General features: G+C 35.8%; 1 protein-coding gene across 1 annotated transcript in view; it reads left to right on the forward strand.

The window, feature by feature from the left end:
* The window catches only part of ITGA1 (integrin subunit alpha 1), a 154,448-nt gene that overhangs the window by 100,930 nt on the left and 37,453 nt on the right, over nucleotides 1-16,065 (forward strand). The window contains exons 10-15 of the mRNA XM_081825796.1: nucleotides 797-870; nucleotides 1,546-1,690; nucleotides 6,861-7,003; nucleotides 10,424-10,567; nucleotides 11,969-12,226; nucleotides 14,419-14,549. Of these exons, the coding sequence (XP_081681922.1) occupies nucleotides 797-870; nucleotides 1,546-1,690; nucleotides 6,861-7,003; nucleotides 10,424-10,567; nucleotides 11,969-12,226; nucleotides 14,419-14,549 (895 nt within the window). The remainder of the gene's footprint in view (nucleotides 1-796; nucleotides 871-1,545; nucleotides 1,691-6,860; nucleotides 7,004-10,423; nucleotides 10,568-11,968; nucleotides 12,227-14,418; nucleotides 14,550-16,065) is intronic.

Genomic DNA, 16,065 nt, shown 5'->3' on the forward strand with positions numbered 1-16,065 from the left:
AGTCCAAATAGTTCATTTTTGCCCTTGCTTCCCTTGCCTTTGGCGATGTTTCTAGGAAGAAGTTGCTGCGGCTGAGGTTGAAGAGGTTGCTGCCTGTGTTTTCCTCTAGGATTTTGATGGACTCCTGTCTCACATTTAGGTCTTTCAAAAAATGGGTACAGATTCTTAAAAAAATATGTGATTGTATGGCATGTGACCTAGAGCCCGTCAAAAAGTTCCTCCCAATTTGTGAGTGATACCTACCACCAGAAATTAGAGCAAATACAAACCCAGAACCCCTCACCCTTTATCAAATAATGGAATTCTGAGAGGATCTATAGCTGGAAATACAGGTGGGGCTGGTAGAGTCAAGAGACCTCTTTAGATATGTGAATAAAATTATTTCAGCCCTATAACATAGCAGGTAAGTTTAGCCTAATGTCTGAGCAGGATTCCCATGGTGTGAGGGGAAGACAGAGATTTTCAACCTCAGTACTTTCAACTTTAACCCCCTGGATCCAAAGTGCCATATCATCCACAGGCATCCACAGTGTAAGAACAGAAGCGTGAATGGAGATTTCTCAACTTCTGCAGCAAGGGTGGGGAAGCCATCAGTCAAGAATTTAGACATGGCCCTTCTGCTAACCTTCTCTGTCCTCCACCCAGCCCTACCTAGGAATTTTGGGTTGAGAAATGTGCGGCTGAACATACTCAAAAGATGTTGGAAATTCTGGTTGGTAAAGAGCCCAGACTGTAATTGGCCTCTGTCTTCTCCAAATCAACAGTGTGCTAACAGGCATTTATGTTTCTGTTATAGCTACAGCTGACCAGTCAGCAGCTTCATTTGAAATGGAAATGTCTCAGACTGGCTTCAGTGCTCATTATTCACAGGTACATTGACCACTTGGTAGAAAATGAAGTATCTTTTTTTTTTAAGGTTTCCACTCCTGAAAGCAATGCCCAGGCATCGGCATTATAAGTGCAACTAGCAGTTCATGGCTTGAGCAGTTATTCCAACTGTGATGATGTTCCTAATCCAAATAGGAAAATGACATTTCACAAACTTGCTAGGAAAATAATTTCTTCCACACAGTTCACTACACTGTACTAATAATTGTGAATCAAACATTTTGAGGTCTGCCTTATGTAATTATACATCTGGCTAAATGAAATACTTAACTTAAAATGGTTTCTAGTGATATGGAATGTATCTTTTTCTCAGTTTCAGTGTATTCAATCAAAGATCTTACTAGAATTCCATGTTCAAGACCTAGGATTCTTGAATTAACAGAATTAAACAGAAAGGCAATATTAGGAAATGTATCATTTGTAGTTGAGGAAAGAAAATGCATCAGAGTCCATGCAAAGGAATATTAACATTGCAATGGGCAATTGTACTATCCAACTTAGGGCAAGTTACTTACTCTGCCAAGTTACTATCATGTTATTGTGAAAATTATATGAGTTAATATATGTAAAGCACTTTGACCGGAACCTATCACATTGTTAATGCTGTGTTCTTACTATTTTGTTAAATATCATTTGTTTTCTCTATTTGGATATAAGGACTGGGTCATGCTTGGAGCAGTAGGAGCCTATGATTGGAATGGAACAGTCGTCATGCAGAAGGCTAATCAAATCATAATCCCCCAAAACACGACCTTTAACGTTGAGTCTACCAAAAAGAATGAACCTCTTGCTTCTTACTTAGGTAAAGTTTGGATGTAATTGATAGAAAATTATTATGTTTTATTTTTGGTTTTGTTTTTATTTTTAGCATTATTTGCTTATATTTATATAGGCTTACTTATAACCATGTAAGACAAATCACTTCCAAGAGTTAGACCTTTTATAGGACCCATGAAAATTCCAAAGCAGCCTTAGTTTCTGAGCAGTAGTCAGAATAAAAGAACATGGAGGTCACGCTCTCTCAGAAGTGCAGGAATGATTTAGGCTGTTATGTGCACTTTTTGAGGTCTCCCTGTGTTTGGTATTCTCATTAAATTCAAGAAGAGCTTTGCACCTGGTGGACAGGAAATTACAATAAAAAAGAGAAACCTTGATTCAGCTAATATCCTGAAGATCAGACTCCCATTTTCTCTAAAATATCCTATATCATTGGTTTCTTTCTATGGGTCCGAATTTTGGAAAAGAAAATGTAAGTTTGTCTTGATATATAGCTTCTTCTTTAATAACTCCATTAAATAAGACAAATAGTGAGATGTAATATCATCTTATTTTTCAAAGACTTTTCTGGAATGAGGAGGTATATGTCAGGAATCACCTTATTCTAGATCTGTACCAAGCTGCCTAGGAGATACCAGGGAACTATTCTAGCACTAAATGATCTCAGTCAACAACTAGGAGGGCCTAGGATGAAAAAAAATACTCAGGGTATGGTTTCCCAACTCTTTACTCACTCAACAAATATTTGACTGGTACCTATTTTGCCCCAGGCATTGTTCTTGGTGCTGGGGGTGCAGTGGTAAAGAAAACAAATATCTTTCACTGTTCAGTTTTACTATGTTAGCATTCCTCTCTGGGATCTTTCTGTCCTGGAGGCAAGTCTTTTTCTCTCTCTATTCCAGTTTATTTCTATTTTACAAGGAAGGTAGGAGGAGGTCTTTACTGGTAGATCCATACATCTCCTTATTCAAGGACACATCTTAAAACTGTAGAGGCAACAAGACTTAAGAAAAATGAAAGGCCTGAGGATTTAAGATAATTAAAAATATGGCAGTAAGCAGCAAATATAATGTGAGTCCTCAAACCCCTTAACACATGTTGAACTGCATTCATGGAAGTCTAGTTTATTTCTCATAAAAATCCTATTACATTCTGCCCTGGTCAGACATTACACATAACAAAAGAAAATGCCAATCTAGGCTGTGCTGATTAAAAGATTATCTAAAGGATACTGATCTGGAAACAATTCCTTTCTCCCCTTCCCCACCCTCGACAAAATTTGAAGAAATTGATGGTTAGGAAACAAAATGTACACTGCATATCTTTTAAGTATTTGGAGGATTGTGCTATAACATAAAGAGGTTGGGCTCAAAATTCATATACATTAAAAGAGATCTTAGAGAGCATATGGTAAACATCCAACTTTCCAAATTAAGTTATTAAGGAATAGAAAAATGATGTCACAGCTACCTATGACAGATCTGAACTAGAATCTAGGTCTCTTGATTCTATTCCAGTGTTCATTTCAAAATTAAAGACATTTACAAAATTAAAGATATGGCATGAAGTCCACAAAGATGTGTGTGACATCTTAAGAAGTTCACACATTTTGGGGCACCTGGGTGGCTCAGTTGTTTAAGCATCTGACTCTTGGTATTAGCTCAGGTCATGATCTCACATTCCTGGGATTGAGCCCTGAATTGGGCTCCATGCTCAGTGCAGAGTCTGCTTCAGATTCTCTCTCTCTCCCTCCCTTTCTCTCCCTCCCTCCCTTGCATGCACATGTGCACTCTCTCTCTAAAATAAATAAATAAAATCTTTAAAAAAAAAAGCTCACACATTTTAATAACACTAGTTTTTTTTATATTCTGAGTTGTTATTATTTGATAAAATTCCTTAAAACCGAATAGTCTTAAGAATCCTAAATCTATTATTCCTAGAAAGCTTAGATTCAACGTTGCTTAAAGCAGGCTTAGAGAATTCAAGACTTAAGGATATCACTGTGAGCAAGAAAAAAACTAAAAGAACCTTCATTCGTAACCACAGTATTTATAACATATGATTTCTTTCTGCCCAGAAAAGGAAATTTGGGAGTATGTTGTCCACAATGTGCTTAGATGATTTTATATTTTAGAAATCATTTCATTAGCTTAATTACAAGTTAGCACATAAGATATTTTGCCAACATAAAGTTTAAGATATATAAGATTTCTTTTAAAATAGAAAAACACCCAGAAAGGGGACAGGGAAGAAAAATACCTTTATACCCACAAACATTATTCTAAATCTAAAATGGAACTTTCAAAATGTCTGCTTGTATGGGTTACAAATTAAGAAGAGTTTGAATGTGTTGGTCTGAAATCTGTGTGGATTGCAAGTTGTTAGACTGTGGAAAATCTCATGGAGGAAACAAAGTGAGAGGTAGATGCTCTATAAAAAAAAAAAATCTCATAGTAATCAATAATAACCAGAAAAAAGTAGGAACAGAAACCGTTGAACCTCTCTCAGGGTATAGTCACTCACTCATCTTTCCACAACCCAGGAATTGCCTTAGGCCAATATGCACTTAGCAAGTGGTTTTGATGGTGAGAATACAGTGGAAATCTCATTCCCTGCCTCCTCTACCCACGGTCTGCCGCTTTCTAATCATGCCAGACAAATTCAAGAAAAAAAGTAAAGATGTGAGGCAAATGCATGAAACCAAAGCAGAACATACCTGTTTCCCATTATCTCACCAGATCCTAGCACTTTTCCCAAGGATTGAATTATGAGAGCTGACAGGATCTATTTCTTGTAAATCCATGCAGCAGGCTATGCAATGAATTTTCCTTTCTCTTCAATTTTCTGCTTTTTTTCTCTTCAGAAAGCAACATTAAGCTTAGATGTTTATAATTATTTTCCTTTCAAGAAAATTAGACTTTACCTGGCTTTCTTTCTCTCTCCTTCCTTATTGTCTTTAAACACTTGAGCTTCAACCAGTAACGACTTAACCAGTAGAATACTGTCGTGAAGACTTCAGTTAATAGATGCAGCTATCAAAAGCAAATTATCAAAATTAATTAACCAAATAATCACACAACTCCAAGCCTCAAACATAATTTTTTAACTTTTTTTTAAATGTTCTTTTATCAGTTGGCCTTCATAGCTCTGTAAGTTAAAAAAAAAAAAAATCAAAGTGTACTAACACTCTTAGGCCAATCCCTTCTTAATATTTCTTAGTACAGTGATATGAAATAAAACAGTCTTTGTTTTGCACATTCTTCTTTTTTATTTTATTTGTGTATAAACATGACCTTAAAGTTTTTATTTTTTAAGCAATATTGTGGTTAGTAACATAAGTACTTGTTTAGTAACATTACTTGTTTGAAAAAGAATAGTTTACAATTTATTATGCATAGTTTTTTTAGAAGCTCAAAGAAAGATGAAGAAATAAGAATGTGAGAAAAGTATTCATGAAGGAAAAATGCCTGAGGAATTGTGTTCCTTTAGCACTTGTGAGATTAAACATGTTTTAGTACAAAAAAACCTCTGTTCCTTTACAGAAATGTTGTAAGAAAGTGAAACTATTACCTTATAGTAAAACACTTGGAAAATAAATTTTCCATATAATCTTTCTCTTAGTAAGAAATACTATTCTGTGGCATTTGGAAAAATAATCTGCCCTCTTCTCCTCTGCTGATGGGTAGATCTGGTTATTAGAATATTTCTTCCTTCTGTAGAGTTGAAATGTGCACATAGTAATTTTTATTCATTGATTTAGCTCTGTACTCTAACGACACAAAGAATAAATTTAATTCTTCACTCAAAAATTGAATTGTCTGCCTCAAAGACACACAAAAACTGAAAACCCAATTAAAAAGAGGAATGTCAAAGCTCACTTTTTAAATTTAAATTCCAGTTAGTTAACACAGTGTAATATTAGTTTCAGGTGTACAATATTGTGATTCAGCACGTCCATGCAACACCTGGTGCTCATCACAAGTGCACTCCTTCATCCCCATCCCCTATTTCACCCATCCCCCCACCCATCTCCTTTTAATCAAACAAATGCAAATTAAAATCACAGCGAAGTATTATTGTTAGATTATGTTTAACATCTATTAGAACATTCACAAATTTAAATAATAGTAATGATACCCAATGTTTGTGAGAGTTTGATAAATCTAGTTTGTGCTTTGGCTGTTCATGGAATAAATTAGTAAAAATGTTCTGGAAACAATTTGCCAGACACTGAAAGAATTGAAAATTCGATCCAGTAATCTATTCCTTAAAATTTGTCACCAAAAACCCCAAAGAAGAAAAAAATTTAAATGTTCAAGGATGTCTTTGCAGCCTTAAGTATAATATCAAAAAATTAAAAACCACCTAAAAATTCTACCATTCTAGTGGGAATGATCCTGTGATAGAAATGTAATCCCTTTATGCCTTAACTCAGAGAAATAAACATCAACTACTTAAAATTACTACTTAAAAATCTACAGCAGCGAGGACACCTGGGTGGCTCAGTCGGTTAAGCATCTGACTCTTGATTTCAGCTCAGATCATGATCTCAGGGTCCTGAGATTGAGCCCTGCGTGGGGCTCCGTGATGGCCATGGCGCCTGCTTAAGATTCTCTCCCTCTACCTCTGCTCCTCCCCCCACCTCCTATGCACACACGCACCTTCTCTCTCTAAAAAACAAATAAATAAACATAAATAAAAATCTACAGCAGCGACACAGAAAAGGCTTACATTTACTATGATTCCAGCTGTATAAAATTATTAATTTTATAAAATAAATAATAATAAATAAAATAATAAAATAAAAGTAATAATTATTAAAATTATTAGGTTATATAAAATATGTCCAGATGAAGTACAACTGATTTATTACAAAGTCGTGAATTGGGGTTATGAGGGATTTTTTGTGGGTTTTGTTTTTCTTCTTCTGTCATCATTGTTATATCATTTGTGCCTTTAAACAATGAAAAACCGAGGTGGGGGTAGACAAAGCAATCACAGTAATCAGAGAGCATGCTAAAAGTTTCTACAGAGACAAACTTCCCTGCATTAAAAAATATTTTCAAAAAAAGAGAAATCTATATAAACATATAAAAATGATTCTCCCAACCATTTAAAATGGATCTTAATTTATTCTGTACAGACTTTAAGGGGTCAGATAGTATATTTGACATCTGGCGTTGCTCTTTTGTTAGGTTACACAGTGAATTCAGCCACTGTTTCTGGAGATGTGCTGTACATTGCTGGACAGCCACGGTACAATCATACGGGCCAAGTTGTCATCTACAGGATGGAAGATGGAGACATCAAGATTCTCCAGACACTCAGTGGAGAACAGGTAAGCTTAAAAATTATTGTTTTGATTTAATCCATGTATATTCTATGTAAATTTAAATTAACCATCAATTGTCCTAAACTCTAAAAAGAAAAAGTACTGGGGCACGTGGGTGGCTCAGTCAGTTGAGCGTCTGCCTTCGGCTCAGGTCATGATCCCAGGGTCCTGGGATCAAGCCCCACATCGAGCCCCACATCGGGCTCCCTGCTCAGCAAGGAACCTGCTTCTCCCTCTCCCTTTGCCCTCCCCCTACTTGTGCTCTCTCTCTGTCAAATGAATAAATAAAATCTTTAAAAAATAATAATAAAAAAATAAAAAGAAAAAGTACTGTCATAGTCAACATCAACCTTAAACAAGGCTCCGTGTTAGCCTCCTTGTAGAGATGTAAAATGCCTGCATCTTTGGCCTCAGGAATATTTCAGCTGCATGGAAATGGAGGTAAGATGGATAGATGATGATGTAGATACACATGAACAAATATATACATATAAGAAAAAAATTCTAAAACATTAAGCCTGAAAATGCCAATGGCACAGACAATAAATACAGAAGATGGAAAGATTGTTTTAAGCTAGGATTGGTGCCAAAGATCTTACTACGGAATAAGATTTGTGCTAGTTTAGAAGGAAAGATAGACCATAGATAGGTAGAAAGAGCAGAAGAGCCAGTTAAAAAGATAACGCGGACCCCAACTGTGTGAGGCTTTTGAATGGCAAACTAAAGAATTTGGATTTTCTCCTGGAAGTATTGGGAAGTTACGTAAAATCAAAAAATTCTCATTAGATGATATTGAATATTAAAAGTAGTTTAAGAAATTATACATGCAATATGCAAACATAAATATACGTAAATATTTTTTAACCAAAACATCTGTGTTATTGGTTAGTATTGCATTGCAATCATTTGGGCTTCACTAAATATCCCAAGTCACCAGACTGCCCCTCGACCTTCCTCTCATCACCAACTACTCCACAAGGCTAGACAGCATCAGCCTTCCTCCCCTGCAGGTGTACTCACAGATGCCCAGCACAGCAGAACAGCTTAGGTCAGAGGAGACAGACACGTCAGGCAAGGACAGAGCTGCCCTCTCTTTAACACCCCACAGGAGCCAATATCTTTTAGAATGACACCATAAACATAGCTTTCAGGGCTCTAGCTAAGGGCGTGCAGTTGTCAGAGTCATCTTGGGAAGCCCAAACTATGTTAGCTCCATCAGGTATTTATAGATCCCCACAGCCTAAATGCAATGTCCCAACCAGAGATTATTTTGACCAATCTCAATATCGCTTAGCAGTATAACTGAACTCCTTTCCCCCACAGATGTCCAGGGGAACAGAGTTCGAGTGAACCAAAAGTAAGAGTCTCATGTATACAGATTCTCATATATATAAAATAATAAAACCTGGTGAAAGGGTTTTATTAGCCCTTTGCCCACATTTGTAATCAGAAAATGCTTCAACAATCTAAAAACAGGCTAAGGTGAAGAGAGCCTAAAATGATGTATCACCAATAAAAATGGAAAAGGAAGGAATGTAGTAGACATAAATAAGGAGGAACTGACAGGATTGTAAAACGAAGCATTTTCTATGACATCTTAGGTCTGATATCACTCTATTAATTGTCTATAAGACAGGAAGTGAAAATTTTGTGAAAAATTACTCATGAAAGTTACAAATGATTTAAATTATGAATGATTTAAGTTTCAAGCCTGGGAATCTGAGAGAAAGGTAGCACCATTATTAGAATGTCAGCAACTCAAGCAGTGTAGATTTTTTTTTAAATGGTATTTGGTTTTACATATTTCCTGTAACAGTGAGTACAAATTCAAATGGTTGTGGGTGTCAGGAAGGTAAAGTGAATAAATAAAGCTACTACACAGAAGACAGCAGGAAATGGTTGAAACCATGGACTGGACAGCTCATGAGCCTTCTCAACATTAAGCTCTTACTCAGCTCCAGATGGCTATTGTCATGGGGGAATGAAGACCCGAGGTTACTAGATCTTACAGCATTTTATTTATGTTTGTAATTAATTCAACTTAAAAAAAAACAAAAAACCTTTTCAACCCTTCATAACCTATGAGGAAAGGACATTTGAAAACCAATGTCTAGCAGTTGTCTGAGTGTCTAGCAATGTCTAAGAATGCAGAACTGGAGCCTTGCGTGGAAGATAGAATGAAATTTGCAATTTTCAGTAATAGAAATGTTTGGAAGGACTGGCCACCTAGGAGAAGAGAATGGTGGAAAAATGCAGGTCTTAGCTTAGGGGAAGCCAAAATCTATGGCATGGGAGGAGGAAAAGGAACCAGCAAAGATGAAAACAAAGGGTGGCCTGTGATATCGTGGCAGAATCAAGAGAGCAAAATTAAAATCATGGAAGCCAAGACAGGAAGTTTCAATAAGACAGCTATCAAGAGCATCAAATATTAAACACAGGTCAATATTTGGGAAGGTTATTGCATTTAGATAATGAAGTGTAAGTCTCCTGCATTTCCCTAAAATACATCCATATCTTTAAAAGAAAAAACTTTGCTGCAAGGGGATGGTCCCCCTGCAATCCTTTTATATTTTTCTATCTTCCGCAAGTGCTAGGACAAGACTTAGCCATTTTGTTGAGTAAACAATCTTCTTTTTTTAAGATTTTATTTATTTATTTATTTATTTGAGAGAAAGAGAGAGCATGAGTGGGGAAGGGGAGAGGGAGAGAGAGAAGCAGGCTCCCCACTGTGCAGGGAGCCCAACGCGGGGTTCCATCCCAGGACCCTGAGATCATGACCTGAGCTGAAGGCAGACGCTTAACCCACCAAGCCACCCAGGAGCCCCAGACTTCTTTTTTTTTTTTTAATTTAATTTCAATTAGCCAATTTATAGTACATCATTAGTTTCAGATGCAGTGTTCAATAATTTATCAGATGCATGAGCGAACAATCTTCTAAGTCTACAAGGTGAAATTCCCTGCACCGATATTCCAAGACATTCAGTTCTTCCTATTGTATTTTATTTCATATTTTTATATTACTGTGTATAAACATATATTGAAGCCATCCCAGAATGCCTTTTATTGTTTAATCTCATTTTATTTCCTTAAAGAAAATCATGGTGGCATTACTTACATTTTCTGCTTTTTGGAGAAGAAAGAGACATTAGGATGAAATCTAAAGGAAGCCGTTTCTCTTACTCTCAGGCTGCAAAATCTATGACAGGGGCTCATCCTCAAGGGTGGGTCTGCCTATTTATTAGCCCCCGACAAGAGCCAGTAAAGAGCTCTCAGGTAGAATCCATTTCTATACTTTATTTCTATTTCCGTAACTATCTGAATCTCAAATACTCTTCTAGATGAGGATAAGTAAAAGAAATTCAGGCTTTTAGCTATCTTGAGAATTTTTGATGTTCATCAGACTGTTTTGTTTTGTTTGTACCTTAGATTGGTTCCTACTTTGGCAGTGTTTTAACAACAATTGACATTGATAAAGATTCTAATACCGACATTCTTCTGGTTGGGGCTCCCATGTACATGGGAACAGAGAAAGAGGAACAAGGGAAAGTATATGTGTATGCTCTGAATCAGGTAATGCTACCTCTGAGTTTGGCAGAATTTCAGGAATCTCTCTTCCTTTCTTTCGATTTCAAATAAGTAATGCAGTTCCAATTTTGTACTCACTTTAGAAAAAGGAGCGAAGAATCTTTCAGGGCCTCTTTACCCCCACCAACTCCTCAGTTTCTAAATGAACATTTTAGAATTCTAATAAGGTAGTTCAAACCATTAGATGTTTTCTGCTCGGAAATGTGAACTATTCTTTTTTAGCAGAAAATATAGAATAAAGATAAATATAAATCTTATTAAACTGCTAAATAAACTCACAGGGCAGCCATTCATGGCTCTGGCCTGGAGGTGTTGGAAACATTAGCAGTTAAAACTGCAATTGCTGTCAAAACAGTTAAAGCTAGAGAAGCAGAGAGACTGTGGAGTAGTGAATTTTAAGGCAGTGACCGGTTTCAGCAAACTACTATGGTCTTTGGAATACCTCACTGGGCTGGACTGAGATTTTGTTTGCCACTCCTGACTTTAGACATCATTTGTTAGGTGAAATAATTCTCGATTTCTTCATTAGAAGAGTTTTTTGTTTTGTTTTGTTTTGTTTTGCTGTTTACAGAAAAGACCAGTATTCATCCAATTTAGCTTTTTAAATTCTTAGAGTCTCTCCAATTAATTTTTTAATTCATAAATTGTATATCTTTCTTCCTATCATTTTGTTTGCTTCCTCCATCAATTTTTTTTTTTTTTTGGTCCTGTGCTGTTTTTTCCCTTTTTTCCTAGAACGTGTGTTCCTGTCCATCATTACTAGTACTTTCTTTACTGAGTTTTTCAGGGGTTTTTGTCTTGTTTTGTTTTGTTTTGTTTTGCTTTAGATAGCTTTGGGGAAAGTTTGCTTTTTGAACAGAGTAATTTCCTCTTTGCCCTACAGAGGAGACTCTACAGAGACTTTTCAAAGCAGCAAATTTTGGATGAAGGAAGGATAAAGGCCTGAATTGAGGATTTAAAAATTCAGTTCTTTGGCTTTAAAAACACTCTGTGAGTTATATACTCACTATGTTGCATTAAAAAGAGAATCCATTAAAATCCTCAATATGCCTTCTTCCCTACACTTCTACAATCTGTTCTTTAAAATCTTTACGTGGCTCTCAGATAAGCACCCTTTTTTTTTTAATGTTTTATTTATTTATTCATGAGAGTGAGAGAGAGAGAGAGAGAGAGAGAGAGAGGCAGAGGGAGAAGCCAGCTTCCCGCCTAGCAGGGAACCCCATGCGGGACTCGATCCAGATAAGCACCCTTTTTAAGAAATTTTACAAACTTTACCGTTGATGTACAAATGGTTTTTAACAGCGCTGATTTAGCATGTACTTAAAAACTTCACTATGCTGTAGTGATGATAGAAATCCATAAGTATCCTGTTTATCGTTCTTCCAGACAAGGTTTGAATATCAAATGAGCCTGGAGCCCATTAAGCAGACTTGCTGCTCATCTCTGAAGCACAATTCATGCACAAAAGAAAACAAAAATGAGCCATGCGGGGCTCGTTTTGGAACAGCTATCGCTGCTGTGAGAGACCTCAATCTTGATGGATTTGATGACATTGTGATAGGAGCTCCCCTGGAAGATGATCATGGGGGAGCCGTGTATATTTATCATGGGAGTGGCAAGACTATAAGGAAAGAGTACGCACAAGTAAGAAGTTAAACGTACACATTCCACCCTTAAACGATAAGTGGGTTCAATGCTAGGCTTGCTTCTTGTCTTGCTTCATGAGTTACTTGATTTTTTTTTTTTTCTTCTGACTCTATTGGGAAACTAGATTTACTTCTCTTTTCTTTACAGAAGCATTATTTTGTATTTTATCCGTTTATCTAGGTTTTTTTTTTTTTTTCTGTTGTTATTTGTCATGTCTCCATGATCTGAGCTCTCGGAATAGTAAAACACAAACCAAAAAAAAAAAAGTGAACACTTTTTAATGATGCGATTTAACAGTTGCAGTGTGCCTGATCCTAAACAGAGGATACCACTTTCTGAGTAAGAGAACAATAATGATATAATTTAGCCAATAAAGATGAGATTATTGTTTTTATATTCAATATCTGTGTTGTTATAATGAAATTGCATTACATTTATATTTATGACTTAAATTGGTATATTTTTGTCAAATGAATTTGGGTTCCTGAAGGTTTACAATTTCCTCACAAGTAATCCCTCCTGGAAAAAAATATGAATAATTAAGCTTAACCTGCAGGGGATTTCTGTTGTTCTTGTTTTAAATTTATTGTCAGTTAATGGTTCTAATCCATAAATGTAATTTTTTCTACATAAGAAAAATATCAATTTGCAGAAGTATTTAATGCACTATAAAAGTAGGAGAGTTTAAAGGACTTCTAATGTAATTGTCTGTTTTAAGTAACCATAAGTAGTTAGGCATTGAACTAATATAACATGAAAAGAAAATCAGAACATCAATTATTTCTTTTTATAGTTGTTCTTTTTGTACTATAGTCAAAAGAATTCTCAAAATCCATTCATGTGAAGTTGTGCTTAATTTTTCGTAAAGTGATAATGACATTAGTGAAACAATAAAGTAAAGGACATATTTCAGTAACAACACTTCCATCCACTTAGTAAATTATTTGTTTTCAAATAATTCAAAATTCTTCATGGTATTACTTAACTGAAAACAGGCAGTATTAACCATGGGAGCATGATGGAATGAGGAGCTGCAGGAAGGCATTTCTTTCTTGTGTTCTACCACTTTATTCCTTCACTATTAATCCTGAAAACTTAGTGAAATGACATTTGCAGTAGGAAAAAAAGAGGATATTTAAATCATTAATAATAGGATAGATTGTCATAAGAAATCTATTTTGTAAAATGGTGGTAATTCAAGATGCAGCTTTAAATAACAAGAAAAAAGAATAGTAGAGTTGAGTTTGCTTAATTATTGGCAAAATGCTTTCCCAGGGATAGGTGAGGATGTGCTCACTTGTTTCCATGGTAACCAGAGGTGCTGTTTGTGTATGTGATAATCCAGAATCAAACTGAATGAACTCCTCCAGAACCAATGAGGCAGATGTCTCTGGTTTGTTTGCTGAAAAAATAAGGAAATACTTCCCAATGAACCACAAACATTTCAGCATGGAAAGTGTTTCCATTTGGTTTGCCTTATTTGCCTTAATTTATGGTTTTTAAGAAGACCTCAAGTTTAGGGAGGGTCTGTCAGTCCTGTCTCCTTGCCATCAGGTTCTATTAAAATGTTATCAGCTTGAACCAAAGCTAAATCAGGAAGTATGAATATTAAACACATTATGTGTGGGTATGTGCACAAATCAGTCCTCAAGAACTCCACATTCATTTGTACCTGTTGAGTTTATGGTGCCCTTGACTTTTAGCAAAGAAAATCATATACTGGAAAATGTATTTGATGGAATGTGTTATTTATATCCATCCCCCAAATTTCGTGAACCCCAAACTGACCCCTAGGACAAACTTCTACTTCCTCTCTTGCTTGTATGATGTGTTTTCAAGGTTCCAGTATCTTTAAGTATCTCTGTGGTATGGGATTGAGTGGGAACTAGAAAGGAGAGCCAATTACTCACAATGTTTTCCTTGAGCATTAGACAAGATGACGTTATAAAATTTTTTTCCCTCTCTCTGGTGTCAGTAACCCTGGATTATTTTGTCTGTGCTATAAAAAGAATAACCTTTGGTAACATCTGAGTAATTCAACTTGTCTCCGCATGAGGGGCTTCTTAGGCAGGATTCCAAAAGATCTGCAATTTTTATTTTTTGTTAACCAATCCAAGTTCTCGGATTTATTTAAAACTGCTTTTGAAGAGACACTCTGGCATAAAAACTCTCTGTTGGTACTTTCACAGCATATTCCATCAGGTGGAGATGGCAAGACACTAAAATTTTTTGGCCAGTCTATCCATGGAGAAATGGATTTAAATGGTGACGGTCTGACTGATGTGACTATTGGGGGCCTTGGTGGTGCTGCCCTCTTCTGGTATGTATTTTAATAACATCCAATTCATCCGGTGATACTGCACAAATAGTTCCAGAGCTCCGAGTATGATTGGAGCTCCTGTCATACCAAATATCTGTTTTCTTTTGTACCCCATTATTTAGATAAAAGCTATTTAGTTAAAGAAGCTGGGGGAGTCAATAAATCTTAAAAATAGAGAAACCATATTAAAGGAACAAGTAGAACCAATTCTTAATTTGGGGTATTTATTATGTGCTTGCCACTAAGGTAGGTATTCTGTTTTAGGGGGCAGCATAGGGAAGAAGAGGGCCTCGTAGAGAATTATATAAACAAGAAAATATGCTTAATTTTGAGTTGTTCACAAACTTTTCGGGGTAATTGACTCTTCATTCATTATCTAATATGTATAATTAGACAATTGTGCATCATGGTCTGTGTTTATATTATATTTCTGTTACATATATTTTATATTTATATATTATATTTATACCATACCATACATAGATGGTAACTGCACATATTGTGGTGAGCATAGCATAATGAATACAATTATTGAATCACTGTGTTACACACCTGAAACTAATATAATATTATATGTCAACTATACTGCAACTTAAAAATTTGAAGAAAAAATTTAAAAATTAAAAATAGAGATAATGTCTAAGAACTTAAGATCAAATAAAAATTGTACACTAAACTGTACACGGATAATAACCATTATGTTAAAAAATGTTTTAACTGTACAGTAGGGGGAAAAGAAATTGTAATGTGGTGCCTAGGAAAGGAGAATGCTGGGTAGCAAGTAGCTGTGACTTTGGGGAGGGCTCACCCAGAAGCAGGACTCCAAACCAGAAGTCACCAGTATCAGCAACAAAGGGTACATTTAGTCTCTGTTTAAACGGTTAATCCTGGATTAAATTATTTTGATAACCTTAACTCAAAAAATATTTAGTGTATTCACTCTCATTAAAAATACATACATTATAAGGGCAATTTTTACTCTCCAGTTTTGTTTCAAAGGTTTCTTACAAAGCTCTGAAGACTTACTTTTATGGCCTCTTTTACTCCCAGTCAGTGCTTTATCATTGATGGGCCAAAATGACAGAGTTGGACCCCTATCATTGCCCAAACAGACTGGGACAGGAAGACCAAGATTTACAATGCTGAAGGAGGGATTTAGAGTGGATATAGGTGGCAGGCAATAAACAGAAGTCCATCCCAATCAGGGACTTCCAGGAGCAGATATTGAATGCCCCATCATGTGGAATAAATTGTGCTATAACCCTTTTAAAGACCTTGTTGGGGCAGATGGGTGTGCAGTGGGAAGTGGTCAAGGCAGCCTCATTCCTGAAGGATCCAAACTACTAAGCAGGGAACTAGACATACTTGTTCATTGCTGGTGAAAGAGTAAACTGGTTAAAACACATTAGAAGGTATTTGCCAATAACTGTTAAAAAGCCTTAAAATATTCATACTTTTTAACAAGGAATTTGCTTCCTAAAAATTTTTAAAGATTTAATCTACATCTAAGATATAT

The sequence above is a fragment of the Leptonychotes weddellii genome, chromosome 7 (assembly GCF_054177405.1).
Source record: "Leptonychotes weddellii isolate Sample4059 chromosome 7, ASM5417740v2, whole genome shotgun sequence".
Classification (NCBI taxonomy): Eukaryota; Metazoa; Chordata; class Mammalia; order Carnivora; family Phocidae; genus Leptonychotes; species Leptonychotes weddellii.